Source organism: Aptenodytes forsteri, unplaced genomic scaffold (genome assembly GCF_000699145.1).
Source record: "Aptenodytes forsteri isolate BGI_AS27 unplaced genomic scaffold, ASM69914v1 Scaffold83, whole genome shotgun sequence".
Lineage (NCBI taxonomy): Eukaryota > Metazoa > Chordata > Aves > Sphenisciformes > Spheniscidae > Aptenodytes > Aptenodytes forsteri.
This window is the reverse complement of record NW_008795371.1, coordinates 6678943-6695492: the sequence shown is the minus strand read 5'-3', so window position 1 is coordinate 6695492 and position 16550 is coordinate 6678943. Positions and strand designations below refer to the sequence as shown.

Sequence of the window (16550 nt, the reverse complement as noted above, 5' to 3'; positions counted from 1 at the left end):
GTCGTGCGGCCCCTGAGGGAGCCCGGCTACCGGGAGGCGCTGCGGAGGAAGGCCGAGAGGGCGAGGAAGAGGAGGCTGCGCCTGCAGCGGAGGAAGCAAGAAGCCAAGGCAGCCAAGGAGCGGGAGGCCAAGATTGACCAGTGGAGGGCCAAGTGCATCCAGGAGGTGGAGGAGAAGAACCGGGTACGGCCCCGAGCGGCCTGATCCTGCCTCCCCCAGCTGCAGTGTGGCCTCCCGGGGACTCCTGCGCGTCCCTCTGGGGCGCAGGGCAGCGTGGCGGAGCTGGGGCAGACCTGCTGATAACGGGCTCATGGCAGGCTGTGCCTGCCTGGCACCTGCCTTTGGCCCCTGCAGTTCAGTAGGTGCCACCTGGGTGCTGCGTAGGTTCGCTTGCTTGGAGACACGCTGTTTCCAATGCCTGCAGCCCTGCTTCTTCCTTAAAAGCCTTGGTGGGCATCTCAGCTTTGCCACGCTCATGTCCTAGGCCTTGACAGTTGGGGTTTAAGTGGTTTCTGAACTCTGGGTTGCGTGTGGAGGTCTTCCTCTCTGGTCCCAAGCTGTCAGCTTGCCCCACGCTGCTCACAGGTACCCTGTGGTGGTCAGCAACATTTCAGTAACCATTAGCCTTGCCTGCTGGCTTCGTTCTTGTAAAACTTGTTGTTTGCAAGCTTTTCGGTCTCACCGGGAAGTAAAACGGCTCCAAAGCAAAAAAAACCCCTCAAATTAGGCTTGCTGGGAAGGGCTGTAGGCACCTTTGTGCTGGCTGTCGGCTAAAGAGCTACCCTTCTGCCGGTGCTAGGTCTGCCGCTGGGATGGTACAGAGCAGCTGTTGGGAAAGGTTTCGTGTTCAGACTATGGCATGTTAATGGTCTTTAATTGCCGAGCTGTAGAATCGGGATGGTTTATGTTTATTGTTAATGTTTTTCCTAACTTTCTGTGGTTAAAGGTTATCAGGCTTTATGAATTCATTAGCCATTTGGCCCAAATTTATGAGTTGCTCGACATTCTTCTCTTGTTTCCTGAAGTCTATCGTGTTTTAGCTCTTTCATAAAAAGGCAAGGTTGGATGGTTGACTTAACTTGCTATGACTGTGTTACTAGGAAGTTATTCTGATCTCCACTGCTTCGCTAATCTTTTTGAAAGTACCATTTCATTCTTGTCTATGCGGGATATTTCACACATCATGCCTGTTTTTTTTCTTTCTTTCATAGGAACGAGAACTTAAGGCTGCTGCAGACAGTGTCTTATCTGAAGTACGGAAGAAACAAGCAGACACAAAGAGGATGGTGGACATCCTGCGTGCATTAGAAAAGCTTCGGAAACTGAGAAAAGAGGCTGCTGGCAGGAAAGGTTAATTACAAGAGTTTTACCAAACTTTTAATTGCGCACACAGGAAATAAGATGGTGTGCATGCCCTGTGCTGATCAGCAAGGTGCAGCTTGAAAAAGCTGTTTATTAGTGACTTTAGTTACGTTGTTATGCAAGAATAGCTATAAAATGCTGGATACGGTGGTTGTGTTCCTACGTTTCTAAGCTCTTTCTTGATAGAAGAGTTATTCCATTAAGATCGTTGTTAGCAAGGTTGAGCTCCTGTTCCTCTGAGATTTTGCCAGCTCTGCTCTCAAGTCTGATAACAGAGCCTCTTCTGAATTTGAAAATTTACCATTAATTCTCTTTCTGTTTAGGTGTTTGTCCACCCCCCTCAGCAGATGAAGCATTTGAAAATCAGGTGGAGAGTCTCAAAACGTTGCTCAAAAATCGCACAGAGCTGTATGAAGCTGAGGAGAGAGCACTAAGAGTTATGTTGGAGGGAGAACAGGAGGAGGAAAGGAAGAGAGAAATGGAAAAGAAACAGAAGAAGGAAAGGGAAAAACTGCTACAGCAGAAACTTGAAATTGATTCCAAGCTGTTTGGGGATCCAGGTAGATTCTGCATGCCGTACTTAACAGTATTTTTCCACACCATACCCCCATCTCATAGACACTGGGTTTAAAATGCAGGCACAAAAATAGTTGAGAAAGAAATCATCCACTGGAGTAATTTATGCTCTGAGGAAAAGATGGGATAAACGTAGTGTGCTGCTAATACATGCGATGTAAGAAGAACTGTTTAGCTCTTCAGCGTAGACTGCAGTATATCTCAAGCCGATTTCATAATGTTTTGCAAGAAGAGGTTGTAGATTAAGCTGAAGTGAGAATAAACAGAATAGACTGAAGACTTCCAGCACCCAAGAGATGCTTTAGTCTGGTGATTTGGTAAGTGCGACTCGGGTAATCTGTAAAGGTACAGTGTCCATATGTTCCCCTTGTTGAGAGGATGGAGGCAGGAGAAGTTTTGCTAGTCTTGACTTGCCTCTTGACGGTAAGGATGAGGGGATGTGCAAAACATGTAATAGTCCTTAATATGTTACATAGGGAAGCGATTTCAAGTTATAGCTGGGGAGCAGCATATGAGTTAGCAAATTTGAGGCTTCTAAGACTTACTAGAATCGAAGGTCTTTCTGGTTTATTGAACGATTTCTGTGTTTGTGTTTTAACAGATGAATTTCCTCTAGCCCATCTATTGCAGCCCTTCAGAGAATATTACTTACAAGCTGAGCATTCTGTAGCAGCTCTAATCCAGATCAGGTAAAACCAAACGAAGTCTTTATTTTATTATCAAAGATGACAAGTATCGTTTGTTGAGATTGTAAAGTTATGGTCCCTTTTGGTTCGTTAACTTCCAAATATGGTTATGCAGTGAGTTGTCCTGGTTTTTTTCAGCTAAGGATCAAGCTTCTCGCTTGATAGAGTTGTATCCAACAGATGCCTGTGTGAGGCAGAGTGTGCTTCCATGCATAACCATTCCATTTAATAGAATAGTACATACAGTTTTCACATTTGTGTTTTGAAAAACAAGCTTCAGAGTACAATTTACAGTGTTTTGTGTATTGATCAGTACGGAAAAATACCTACGTGGGTATATAATAAATCTTACTACCAAACTCACACCAGCTCTCCTCTCAAACAACGCTTTCTCTGTTAAAGGCATGAATGGGATCAGTACTTGGTGCCAGCTGATCACCCTGAAGGAAGCTGCGTCCCTCCAGGATGGGTTCTTCCGAGTCTCCCCACAAATGACACTTGGGCCACTGCTGTCAGATAATTTAGTAATAAATTACTCTAACGTTGGAGGAATGTTTCATTATAATTGCGTGCGTACCTGTGAGAGGGTCCGAAGAGGAAGTCTCCTCCTCTGTTTCAGTAGCCAGGTACTGGAATGTCTTGAAGAAAAGCGTAAGAACTGTTTTTGCCATCTGACTCCGCAGGGAAATACCTGAGCAAGCCCAGAGCTGCTAGGCCTCTCGTGGTACGGAATCACAGTCCCGCTGCGAGTTTTTGTTAATAAATCTCAATAAAGAAACATTGCTGACGAGGGTATTTGTGCCAGTATTAACATCCTGTTTTTAGTGGCTTTTATCTTTATAAGCCTAAATCCAGATGATGAAATCTCCAGAAATAAAGAAGTTTAAAAAAAAAAGAGAGATCATTAGTAAACATGTTTTTCTTCCTAAATGAAGCATGTCAAGCATCACTGTCAAAATAGTTCCTGTATTTTTGTGTGTAGAAACGAACCTATTACAAGTTTAAACAAATTCTGAAGTACAAACAAGACAGGGTTTTTCAAGGTTGATTAAAGCAGCTGTTGACATTTTACGTTTGTGGACTAAAACTGGTACCACAACATGGAAAAAATTCCCAGTTGTTGTCAAATAGGTCAGACAGCCGTGTGAATATATATAAATTTGATGAATAAGCCTGCTGGAAAAAACCCAATAAAATCTGAAGTCTAACCTACTGTAATTTTTTTTGCCTATATAGCTATTTTTGTATAGGGACAGATGATGTATATAATATTTGATTAAAAAACACAGCTCTATTTTGTAAGTTGTTTTTTTGTACAGAATAAATACAGAAAAAAGGAAATTTTTTTGTTTGAAGCGTTTTTACTCCGAGAGAGAGATTTGTTTTAGCACTTGGCATCAAATACGACTCCAATGTGGAGAGAATTGCTGGCAAAAGGTTTGTGTGAAGGAACTTCTCCCTCCTGCAAGGCGACAGAGGCGTGTGATTTCAAAGCCTTCCATGTTCTGGAGTTTGCTCGAAACAGCGATGAGCCATATGGGTTTGGGGCTTTGCCGGTCTACGCAGATTGTCGTGGCATCTTTCCAGAGCTGCAGTCGTTATTCTTGGTTAGCCCTAATGCGTGGGAATGGATTTAATCTCCGATTCCTTACCTCTTCGCGTCGCAACATCGTGTAATTCATGGAGGAAGCAACAGGTAATTGTCTAAATTCAGCACTTGGGCCTTATATGTAGCGTTAATAGTTTCTTGGCTGAAGCTTTGCATTGATTTCTGTTAGTAAGAGCACACGAACTAGTAATTTTTGATAGAGTTAGAATTAATCTGGGTGCAGAAGTTTGCAGTTCTTGCTCACGTGTGTATTGCCTACCTATAGCGCCCCAAAATACAGATTACCGTGAAGTCCTCTGGAGGTAGGGGTTCTGATTGGTGTGTCCGGACATCCTCCCATCCCTACTGTCACTTCTAGCACCTTGTTACTCTGAGACCTATGGCTGGGTCAGATCCTGGGGAGTCTTATCTGGTGAAAAAGCAAAAGTTCAACTAGCGTAAAAGCAGTTGCAGAAACGATGCTTTCGGTTCAGGAAGCTTAGTGACCGGAGGGTGCTCTGCTTAAATAGTTAGGCTCCTTATCGCATCAGCATGTCTGATGGGACAGGCTAACTGCTTAAGCTACGGTAATCCTAAAACTGTCAACGTCAGATGCTTGTCTGACACTGCAAGAATTCGAAGAACTGAGCAGTAGATAAGCAGGCAGCGTAGGAGCGACCCTCTTCTCCCTCCCCGCGAGAAGAGCTCCATGATTTTGTCTGACGGTAAGGGTAACTTCGTATTGTCAATAAAAATAGGACATGAATACTGTTATAAAAATAGGGCTTGAAAATGCCAGCGGATGATGTACGTTTAGGTATATTTCAATCCCTCAAGCTTTCTGTGGTTTGTTCTACATATTTGTTCTTGTCTAATGGCGTCTGTGTTAAAATGTTTTATATTTTTAGTGAGGAAGATGTTGAAGCCACAGATGGAAGAGGAATGTTTAAAATCTTAACTCATGAAATACATGGAGACAGGGTATTAATTCTTAAAAAAACCTTGTGTTTTCAGATTTAAGATTCAAATTTGTCCGAGTATAGTATTTCCTACTATTTTTAAGTTTTAAAATACTGTTACAGCCCAGAAGAAAAGAGGGGTTGGCTATGAGTTTCTGAGACTCATTTGCATCCTGTTCCTCGCCTGGTCCCCGTGCAGTTCAGGTTTCTCATGCTTTTAAGGCACATCCTCTTCCTGATAAGAATTTGTTCATTTGCCAGCCTGTGTCTTTGATGGGAAAGCAGGCAGGGCTGGCGTGAAGCAGATGAGGTCAGAACCCTTGTGGGAGTTGCTTTCTGGTGTAAGTTGGTGTTTATGACTGACCCTCTTTTAGTCTTGTCTAGTAGCGTTTTCGTTGTCATCGCTCCTCACCCCAATGTACTTCTTTTTTTCTCAATAGCGGTTTTGGGAATTAACACTCGTGGGAGCCTTTCTCAGAGCACAGTATTTATGCAGTGAAATACAGTGAGATACGATAATCTCTCCGTATTTTCTTCATCGTGGCTTCAGGCACGTTCACTACCCATCTCCGTCCCTTAAAGTGGCATTTAAAACCAAGTAAAGCCGTTCTAGGTGACGGACGACGAGACAGTCTTTTCCTTTGCACCTCTGTACCGCACAGCTTGGGAAGAGCTGATTTACAGCGTAAGCTGCAAGGAGGGTCTGTCCCTCTTGCAGGCAGGGGCTGCACGGCCACGCCGAGGAGTTGGAGAAAGCTGGGGGAAGGTGGCTTTACTTAAAGATGTTTTCACGCGTTGTCTTCATCAGTGCTGACGTGGATTGTAACTTAGGCTGAGCCCTCTTAGGCTGGGGAGCAGATGGCCTGGCTCCGTGCAGGCTCCCAACGCGTTGCACGTGTGGCGTGTTAGCAGCAGTACATGCGTGGGAGCCGCAAAGCTGGTTAGGGCCTCTGCCTGCGCTACAGCCCCAGGTATTAAAGGCTCCTGGTGTAAGCAGGCGAGCGACAGCTCTTGTAATTCTGATAAGAGGAACTGAGTTGAACAGAGTGAGTGTGCGTGTCGCTCTTCCTTTGTGCTCTAGAGGCAGTTTGTTAGTCTTTTGCTAACGTAAGAAATGACCTTGAATGCCATTTCCCATTATAGACCCTTATTTTTGCATTAAACTAACAGGCAGCTTTCCTTGATACATTTGCCTGCTTATTTTCTTTTTGTGGAGTGTTTATCCTCATTGTCATGGAAGCCATTTCTTTTTAAAGGAAAAAAAAGATCAGTAAAAGCACTTAGGGATGTCACATCAAGTACTTACTGTTTGTGTCCTGAGAACGGCTGCTGAGAGCTGCTGCTTTGGGATGAGCAGGCACAGGCTGCAGGTACCAGAGCTTGTCGGATTACTGATCATTAGCTCTTGCCAATTGACAATATGTAAAGGAAGTTATTTTGCACGCTATGTCGCAGGGAAGCTGAGGACTCGAGGCTTCATGGAGCAAGTAGTGGCTTTTTACTAAATTGAGACATTTATACAGAGCTGATGGCTACGCTATTGCAGTAATATTTTCCATGCCGCCATTCCTAGTTCATCAGAAATTTTTCTCTCCCCTGCTATTCCTGATCTAAAAAACGTCACCGCACTTCAAATGACTCGATGGTTCTTAAAAACTAATCTGGCCTTAAAATGGCTCGTTCAACGCCCCTCTAACACTGAAGCTTGCCTGATGCACCAGCCTCCCTGTTTGGCTCTCGGTAAGCTGCTGCAGTGCTGGAGGGGGTGCCCCCACCCCAGCTCCCCCAGGCTGCTCCGTGTGATGGCTTAGCAGCACGTGGCCACGTGCTTGGGCTCCGTGACCACGGGTACTCTCAGGTCACGCAGAGAGAGCAGACCTGCGAGGTGTCCTCCTCAGCTGCGGTTTCTGCCTCTCTAAGTGGAAAAAGCGCCCAGTCTGTCCCCGACTTGGGAAAGGGAGTATGCGATGGGCAGCGGAGAGAGAGGGAGAGGCAGGAGGAGGGATGGAAAGCAGCGGGGCATGCATGGAGGTGGAAGCGGAGGAGAAAAACGCTCAGGATCTCTGCCAAATGAAGCTGTAAGCTTGGTCAGGTCCTGCTGGCTCAAGCTCAGAATAGCAAAGGTTAGTTCAGACAAATCTTCCTGGTATCAGTAATTAAGATTTTGCAAATCTGGGCATTGCACACAGTGGTTTTTACTTGGCTGGCACAGTCTCTAAGGGCTGTGTTCCTTTTCCTGGCGTCACTTGAAATAGCTCATCTTTCTCTCCTTCCACCCAACTTAAAGGTGCTAGTCCTGCCTTTTACAGTTTTGTTTCATCCCTTCCTCCGGCAGCAAGAAATCAGGCAGCAGCAATGAGTTACCTGGATGAAGTTCCCTTCCGGACGGCCAGGAGCCTCGACGGGGACTCAGGGGGAGAAAACACTTTAATCACCGCCCCGGCCATCAACCTCCCCGACTGCGCTGACATCCTCATGAGCACCATGGTGAGTCGCCTCTGCTTGCGTCCGTGCCCGGATTCGCTTCGGGGGGGATGCTCAGAGGAGGATGCTCAGAGGGATGTCAGCGGTGTTTGCCTTTTCTTGTGAAAGAAGGGAAGGGAACGGAAACCTCTCCTAATTGATCTCCTCTTAACTGGCTGGTTTGCAGGAGTGGGAGGAGGTGAGGACGATTTGTGGTGGGTGGGAGTGAGGAAGGGGTAGGTTTGGGGCTGGTTTTTTTAATCCCATCCAAGCAGGAGGGTTGGGTCTTTCTGGGATAGGAGGACAAACTTCAGGCTCTGCTCTGGGGTTGTTTTCTAGTCTGGAATCATCACCGTCTCATTTATTAGTAATATTTATTAAATATTTATTAATAAATCTAACAGAGATGTAAGCAGGCAACGCTACCTGTGCTGGCAATATATATTATATATATAATGTAATGTATATAATTATATATATAAAATATATATATTATATATATTTTTTATATATATATAATATCCTGTGGCACTTTGTGATCTTCCACATTGCTCAATCCTAAACTGCTTTTGAATCTACACCTATTGCTATAACAGCTTTGTCACCAATTTTAAACCCCGTCACAGCAATCCGAAGGAGCTGTCTGTGCTCTAGAAGGGGGTTGGAAGCCTTTCCCTCTACCGTTGCACTGAAGGCGTGGAGCTGGCTCTCCGGGCTTACGGGTGGTGTTAGCACAGGTCCAGTCGAAGACGATTTCAGAAATACTTTGTGTGTTTAGCCTTAAGTAGTCTCACCCGTAAATGGGGTCAGTGCACTTCATGGGGCGAAGGCGATCTGGGTGATCCCAAACAGCCTCTGCTCGCTCCTGGTGATGGGTGAACCAGCAGTAAACCCCACATCTGGCTTTTCGCTAGCTCAGCCTTGCTCATCTCTCCCCCAAAAATGACACATCCCAAATCCGCAGGACGTGTTTAACATGAAGATTCACCGTGTTGTTCATTTTAAGCAATTTCTCCGAAGGAAATTTTAATGCACACATTTTTTGCCACCTGTGTAAAGGCAGGTGATGGTCTGCATCCCCACGGACCAGCTGAGGTGGTCCACCACCCCGTCCTATCCCGGGAAACCCCCAGCCCCGGGTTTCTCCCTGGTCAGGGACGCGTCAGTGCTCCTCGCCGAGGCCGAGCAATTGCGCTGGTGGTCCGGGCTGATCCTTCTGGAGGCACGTGGTGGTGTTTTCCTCGGGGAGGCTGGTTTGGGTCCACAGCTGACAAGTGGCAGGGAGCAGTAAAAACAGCATTCCTGGGCTGTGAATGTACTTGCCTGCCCGTCCAGAGGAGACCTTGTTTGGAGAGCTCTGGGACGGACAAGGCTTGTTTGTTCCAGGAAAACCCTCAGATTTCAGTCTCAAACATGCTTATATTTTAAGCTGGACTACGTGGAAATGACAACTCTGTTCTAGGACAGGCCAAGCCCCCAGCGCCGCCGGAGACTCCCATGGCTGGTCCTGCCTCTGCCCAAGGCAGCATCTCCCCCCTTGGTGGCTCCCGAGCCCCTGTGCCTGATGCGGCTCCGCCAGGTGCCACTAACGGGTACTGTCCCCTTCCACAGCAGCCAAACTGACACAAAACCACCGCTGAGCATAAGACACCTATCAAAAGAATTGTATATACAACTCAAAATAGTAATGACTTCATAGCCAGATTTTTTTCAAGTATAAATTTGGGGATTCCCTATAGGGATGAGGCTGGCACTGCCCAATCCTACAGCCCTAGTGCCCGCAGCCAGCCCTGATGCTCAGGGAAATAGGAGCCAATATGGGAAGGATGCAGCCCTTAATGTGCCCTCGTGAAGCGCGTGGTTTGCTCCATGCCCTGTGGCCTGGTTTACTGCCCAATCCTACAGCCCTAGTGCCCGCAGCCACCCCTGATGCTCAGGGAAATAGGAGCCAATATGGGAAGGATGCAGCCCTTAATGCCCTCGTGCCTCACCAGCTGCTTCTCGCTCTTCCGCAGCACGACTTCTCGCTGGAAAGAAAAGTGCTTTACTGGGTCGAGGTGGCCTCTCAGCAGCAAACCTCCCGGCATCGCGTCACCTCCGAAGTCATCCCCACGGCTCCGCCGTGCTGGCTGCTGCTGGTGGACCCCACCGACAGCTATGGGGGGAGACCGCGGGACGGGGCGGTACGGCGCTCCATCAGCCTGAGCGCTGCCGATGACAGCTACGGGCACGCCAAGGGCAGAGGTGCCTTGTCCGACACCGAGAGCGAGACCTGGCACTCGGACGAGGACGAGTACTCGGAGGACGACGAGTACTCCTCGACCTCCTGGGAAGAGAGCGACAAGGATGAAAAGGTTTCCAGGAGGAGAAACACTGTGAGAAGTGTGGCTCTGCATCCTGGCTTTTACCAGACCCGGCCAAAGACATCGCCCGGCTTGCTGGAGCCCTCGCCGGAGAACAGCGGCCACAACCCAGCCAGCCCAGACCCAAGCAAACAGGGAAGATCCATGTTGATATTTAACAACATGAAGAACGAGCTGGAAGCGGCCAGGAGGAAGCTGGCTGCTTTGGTGCACCCTTTGAACAGAGCCTTCGCGGAGAGCAGAGGGGTCCCGGTGCCACAGCCGCTCCCCCAGCGCCCCTGCACCAGCCGCAGCATCAAGTATGGGCCAGCCCCGGACATGTCCCAGCTGGGGACCTTGGTGCCGGCTCCTCCAGCCACAGCCGTGCCGGTCCCCCCGATCAAACGGCATAAGCCCACAGTGCCGGTGAGATGTTTTTCTCTGGTAGCCCTTTGCTTGTCGCTGAGACAGGAGGGGGGTGGAAGACGTTGAATCGATTCTGTTTGCTGGGGTCTGGCCAGCAAAATGGAACCAAAATGGGGCTTTGGGAACACTAAACCCATGAGAAATTGCTGATGAGTTTTCGTAAGAAGTGAAGGAAGGTGGGTTTTTTTCTGGGGTTTAAAGGCAAGCTTTCTGGGAGGACGTTACTTGCTCTGCCCTGACCAAAACATCTCTGTTTTTCCTGACAAGCAAGGCATCTTATTTGATTTTCAATTGAAACACTTAAAAAAACAAGTGAAATAAGTTTTTTTCCCTCTTTCCTCTCCATTTTCCCCCTCTAACAGATATAAACAGGGTTTATGGGGAAATGCCCCTTACAGCCATCACAGCTGCTCCTCCTGGCAGCCCCAGAAGAGAAGCTGGGGCTTGAGCAGAGACAAAACTGGGCTGTTTCTGCATCACCTCCGCCCTGGGTCTCCCTCATTACTTGTCCCCGTGCTCGCTGCCCTCCTTCACCCTGTTTTATAACTGGAAAAGGCCACTTCACCTGACTCCTTTTGCAATATTGGCGACCTTCTCTGTGGCAAAGGCTGTCTGTCTTTTCTTAAAAGTCTAGGAAACTTTAGATTTCACAGTCCTACTAGAAATACAAATCGTTTAATGATAGAGACAGTGATGTGAAGTGATGCAGTAAATATTGCTTTTCATCACCTTAAATCTGAATTGCGGCATGTTTTTTAAGAAATCACATCTCATCCAGCTACTTGAGAGATTTAGGAGATGAATTACTGAAAACCCACAATTAAAACCATCGGACGCGTGAAAGGCCAGGTTATTTGTATGTAGTTGCATTAGACATAGGGTAATTAAGGAAAGATTAAATGCCCACGTGTATTTATACACTAAACAGCTGTTGCAACTAATTACTAATCCATCGCCCACCCTGCTCGGCTGCTGTTACAAATGGATCATGCCAAATACTAAAGCCTCATACTCAGGTGAGCATTTCTATGTGCAAGGTCATTTCTGAAGATGGCTTTGTAAGAGAAACCTAAATACATAGGGGCATAAATGAGGCATCAGGGGAGCATCCTCCTGCCCGGGCTGCTGCATCACCTGCCCGCGGGCAGCGCTGCCTCTCACTTGGCCGGTCGAGGACGGCATTAATTGCTGGAGACGTGACCGTGATTCCCAGGGAAAGGAAGCTGCTTTTGCTCGCTTTGCCCCGTGAACCCTCCTGAGTGCTGTTTTCTCTGATCTCTATCTATAGCTGAGCCTGGATTTAATTAAGTCCAGTCTCCTTTGAAGCCCCAGGGGGTTTGTTCCACGTATGGGAATTTTCCTCTTCTGGAGAGAGCAAGGTAACTGCCGGCATTAGAAAGCATTGCTTCAGCCTGGGTCGTTTAACATTGTTTCCTGAGGTGGAGCAAGAAGACCATCTGCTGTTTTTTCTTGCAGTCCCTCAGCCCCTACGCCCGCCTTCCCCCTGCCTCCACGCCTGCCTCCACGCCTGCGCGACCTCTTGGTTCCCACAGATCCCAGCCGGATTCAGCGGCTGACCTGCTTTCGGCGCTGAGCCAAGAGGAGCGAGACCTCATCGAGCCCGTTATAGCCTTGGGCTATCCCACCCACAAAGCCATCCTCACCCTGCAGAAGACTGGAAGGCAAAGCTTAAGTCAGGTTGGTGGAGCTGGCACGGCACCGCGGAAAGCTTTTGGTAAAGAAAAACGTGATTTTCATGGAGGAAGGGATGGCTGTCTTGCTTGGGGAGGACTTGTGATGGATGGCCTTGGGTTTCCCACTTTGGTATCAGACCTCAGTTGACAGGGTTTTCCATGAGATCACGTCTGCACTTTTGCTGTAATAAAATAGCAGTGAGTCGCTCTCAGCCTTTCAGCAAGTAATAACGGCCGGGTAACGTTATCTCTTCAATCTGTTGTATGGAGCATGGTGTCCTTTTGAAGTACAAATTTTGCCCCCGTATATGGAAACTTTTTGCACATCATTTTTTCCCGGCTGTTTGATTCGTATGATTATTGCCATGGCTCATCCTGTCAGAGTGGGACTGTACAAATACCTCAGAGATTTGTCTGGGCTCTCTCCAAAACACAAGCTCCCCACGTTGGAGCAACCAGGGACTCCATGCAACCACTGCGGCTGTGTCCCAGAGCTCTTTTCCTGAGGAACCCTCTATAATAACCTGGAATTTATTTAAAATAATTAACATACAACCTCTTCCTACCCCTGGTATCTGAGTACATCACAGCCTGTTGTGCTGCATCCCATTTCCCAAGGTCTCTGCTTGTCCAGATGAACCCCCCCATGGTCCAGGTGGGCTCGGAGCATCCATGCCGTGAGGGATGCTGCTGGCTCTGACCCTCTGGCTTGGCAAGCTTGGGGCTGGACCTGCCCATCCCAGTGGAGGATTTAATAGGGCTAAATTATCCAAGTAGCTCTTGCAGAGAGAGAAGGGGCTTGATCGCAGCTTAGCAAGAGGGATGTCCATGAGGCTGTCATGCCAGAGAGCAGGAGCAGACCCCGGGCAGAGGTGTGAGCAGACACGGCACCAAGCAGCCGCTGCCGGGTGCCAGTCTCCTTCCCATGGTCCCAGGGAGCTGCCTGTGCTGCGTGGGCCAGCTCTTACCCATCTGGTCAGTGCACAAAGCTGGTCTGTGGCTGAGTCATCCTGCAGCTTCTGGCTCCCTCCTGAGTCACCCCTGGCTGGACCAGCCTCCCCAGACCCTCGCTAGTGTTTCAGGTGAGCGTCGCTGCAAGACAAGGTGGGAAGGGAAGCTTTATTTCTTCAATTCATAAATGTTTCATCTAGGCAGAGGGAGATGGGCTCACGTTCTTTGCACAGAGCCGTGCAAGGGTGTCTTGTAGCAACTGCTGGCTTCAATATGAAGAAGCAGTGCATCTTATTAAGGATGGAAATGGGTACAGTCTGCTCCCTTCTGCATAAACACCAGGACTCCCATTCCCTTGGAGAAGAGATTAATGCACCAAAATACAAGGTCTGCCTTATATCCTGTGCATATCCTGTGCCTTCTTCACCAGCGGTTCCCATCTTTCCCATTTATGCCCAATACAGCCAAGATAAAATGTAAAGCCTAGCCCTTAGTGCATCTCTTACAAGTACAAAACTACCAAATAAGGCTAAACCTTCCTGGAAAATATGTTTCAACTCAAGTTAAAAACAAGAGCTGTGGGCGCTCTTCATTGCTTGCTGGTGTCACGCGGGGTTTCAGTGTGTGACGATGACAGCTTCAACCGTGAAGATTGATTGTAATACCAGATGGTAGCCAAAAATTGCTCAATTTCTTTGCAGTGTCAAGTCAAACTGGCAGAGCCCACCCTGATGGAGAAGGCAAGTCTGCTGCCTTAAGGAGGCGATGCCTTCTCAATTTTGGTGGAAGAACCTCTCTAAAAGGCTCAAGCAGGGTTAGTTGCCCCAACACACCAGAGGTTCATCATCTAGGATGTCATGGCCAAGGGCTAAACCAAAAATGCATCATTGCATTTTGATCAGTGATCATTGATCAATCAAAAATGCGTCGTTGATCCATGGAGCTCTCAATGTACATGTGAGCTGAGACATGACAGATGGCTGCAGCTGGTCAGCATCCATCTCCCCAGTTAGCCATAAGCACAGGGTTCAGAGCAGGGCGTTCACCATGGGACACAGCCCACTGCGTCAGCCACCTCCTGGCCATGCACGGATGGGGAACCTCTTCCTATGGACTGTTGGACTCTTGTGAAGTCAATAATACAGCAAAATATATGCTCAGCTGTGCTTCCATAATGTGCTCCTGCCCCTTTCCTCCTCCAAAAGAGCTTGCTGTCTTACCCCAAGTGACAATCTAGATCTTCAGCGCTTCCTACAAGCCTTGCATCAGCTGTCCCCACTGGCAGTGGCTCCTCGAGCCTCTCCAATGCTTGTAGAAGCTGTGTTCTCAGTGGTGGCATTGGCAGCCGTGAGTTGAGCAGGGCTGTCTACTGCAGTGCTGGCTGGGGTCTCCCTGTCCCCCGGGGAGAGCCTCTGTCCCTGGAGGCTTAGCACCCGAGGGGTAGTGCCCACCGGGTTTGCGTGTCCCTGGCTTGAACCCTGCCGCAAGACTGGGGAGGTGTTTACCCTGTTCCTCCACAATGAAATCAGCATTTGGGTCTTTGGTGGTGTTTGCTCGTGGTTTTTTCCATGCCAGCAGCTTATAGTCCATGGTCCAGGTGGGTCAGTGAAATGGTTGGTGGTAAGGCTTTGCTCTTCTTAAGCAGGCAGTTTTTGGAGCACCTGAAGCGGGGACCTCATGGGGACGGGCCTTACCGATGGGCATCGGCTGAAGTGGTACAGGGACATGAAAGATAAAACCCACCAGAGGAGGGATTTCCTTTATGTCACTGCATGTGCTTGTCTTTGATGTGAAAAGCTACATTGCTGCCCATAACATCAAGTCGCAGCAAATGAGGGAAGAGATAAATCAGCACATTACTGATCTACCAGAGCCTGGAGGTCTCTTCCCACACAAGCAGTTTGTGATGAGGTTATTGGGTTGGCCGTGTAGCGGATAAAGCCAAGCTCTCCAGGGGTGCCTGCACTGGAGGAACTTCACGTCTTAAGTGTGATAAGGAGCCTCCTTGAGAGCTACAAGGGGGAAAGGAGCTTCAGGAGGGCAGTGGCACCTCCTCCTCCTTCCCAGTGAGCGGTGGGGCTGGTACTGGACCCAGGGGGTTAGCAGGTCATAGTATTTAAAAACCTGTTTTTGTTTAGTCTTCCGGATATGTTTAGTCTTCCGGATATATATATATATATATATATATATATATATATATATATATATATACACACACAAACAGGCTTTTTTAGTGATAAAAATCATTGAGTTGACAACAGCACCAATATCATGCTGGGCTTGAACAGCACGCCAGGCTGCCAGGACTGGCCATGAGCATGACGAACAGTTGTCCCTGCTGCGACAGGGCAAGAAAATACAGCAATGATCTGGGGTGTTTAGTTGGTAAGGTAGCGAGGAAAATAAAAACAGGTTATGAATGCCAATGACCAATGACTATCTAATCTTTGAGTTAATAAGCTGCTCCTTAAGGCTGATATTTCTTAAAATTCTTACTCTGCTCTTGAGCCAAACTAGATCAACTCAACGTTTGAGGGACTTTTTTTGCTTTTTCATATGTTTTATGGTCTTTTACTGAATCCTTCTCCTTGGCTACAGCGGTGCTGGGGAGGGTGGAGGTCTGTGCGCTGGTGGATCTGGGGAGATATGAATCAGCTTCTCCTTGGATGAAGACAGCATGGCTTCGGGGAGACCCGTGGGATGTTCTTATTCCCCATGCTATTGTATAGCTCATTTATTATTGTCTGTCCCATATGTTTTTGGACAGTGAATGATTCTCGTGGTATTTAAAAGATACCGGTGGGAATAGTGCTGTCAGCACTCCAAGAACAGCGAGAAAAGCCAAAAATAACTGTTTACTTTCAGTAATGACAGCACACGGGTCTCCCCTGGGGTGGGTTTTGTGCTTGGACCCTGGAGTGAACCCATGGGCGCCCGAACTCTGGCGCATCAAAGGGATGCCGGGTCAGCCGAGGGTAGACATCTCACCAGGATAGGCTCTGCTTCACCCCCAGCCTGGAAGTCATCACTTTGTATCTCAGATGATTCAAATGTTTGGTTTGCTCCTCGTCCTCCTTCCGCCTTGTTCCCGTTCCCACCCTGGGAGGGTGGGGGGGACTAAGACATTGTCTTCTCACGGTGGAGTCCTGCTGATGGACAGGCTGCCCTGGCTGAGCATCAGATGGGAGCCAGAAGGACAGTTGTGCCCCAGGTCCTCCCCACGAGCACGTCCCTGGAAGGTGGCAAAGCGGGCTCCTGAATGCGCTTACACCCCATGTCTGCGAGGTTGGATTAACCCTGGTTGTCTTCTTCTGCAGTTCCTGAGCTACCTGGGTGCCTGTGACCGGCTGCTGAAGCAGGGCTATGAGGAAGGGCAGGTGGAAGAGGCCATGGAAATGTTCCAGTACTCAGAGAAAAAGGTCAGAGCGGGGCGGCACGGCCCAGCCCTTTGTGCTGCCTCCTCCGGGCTTGCTTTTCCAGTGGGCTGCACGCTCCCCTCCCCC

General features: G+C 48.4%; 2 protein-coding genes across 2 annotated transcripts in view; both read left to right on the top strand.

The window, feature by feature from the left end:
• Positions 1–3917, top strand: PDCD7 (programmed cell death 7; the record flags this gene model as incomplete). The annotated part of the gene is made up of 5 exons (XM_009280496.1): positions 1–183; positions 1212–1350; positions 1686–1922; positions 2540–2627; positions 3027–3917. Coding segments are annotated over 5 exons (765 nt in total), but the record flags the coding sequence as incomplete, so codon positions are not given.
• A 3597-nt stretch (positions 3918–7514) lies between these two features.
• Positions 7515–16550, top strand: part of UBAP1L (ubiquitin associated protein 1 like) — a 10225-nt gene continuing 1189 nt past the window's right edge. The window contains exons 1-4 of the mRNA XM_009280495.2: positions 7515–7658; positions 9650–10402; positions 11879–12100; positions 16365–16466. Coding sequence (XP_009278770.1) covers positions 7527–7658; positions 9650–10402; positions 11879–12100; positions 16365–16466 — 1209 coding nt within the window. The 5' untranslated portion in view covers positions 7515–7526. The remainder of the gene's footprint in view (positions 7659–9649; positions 10403–11878; positions 12101–16364; positions 16467–16550) is intronic.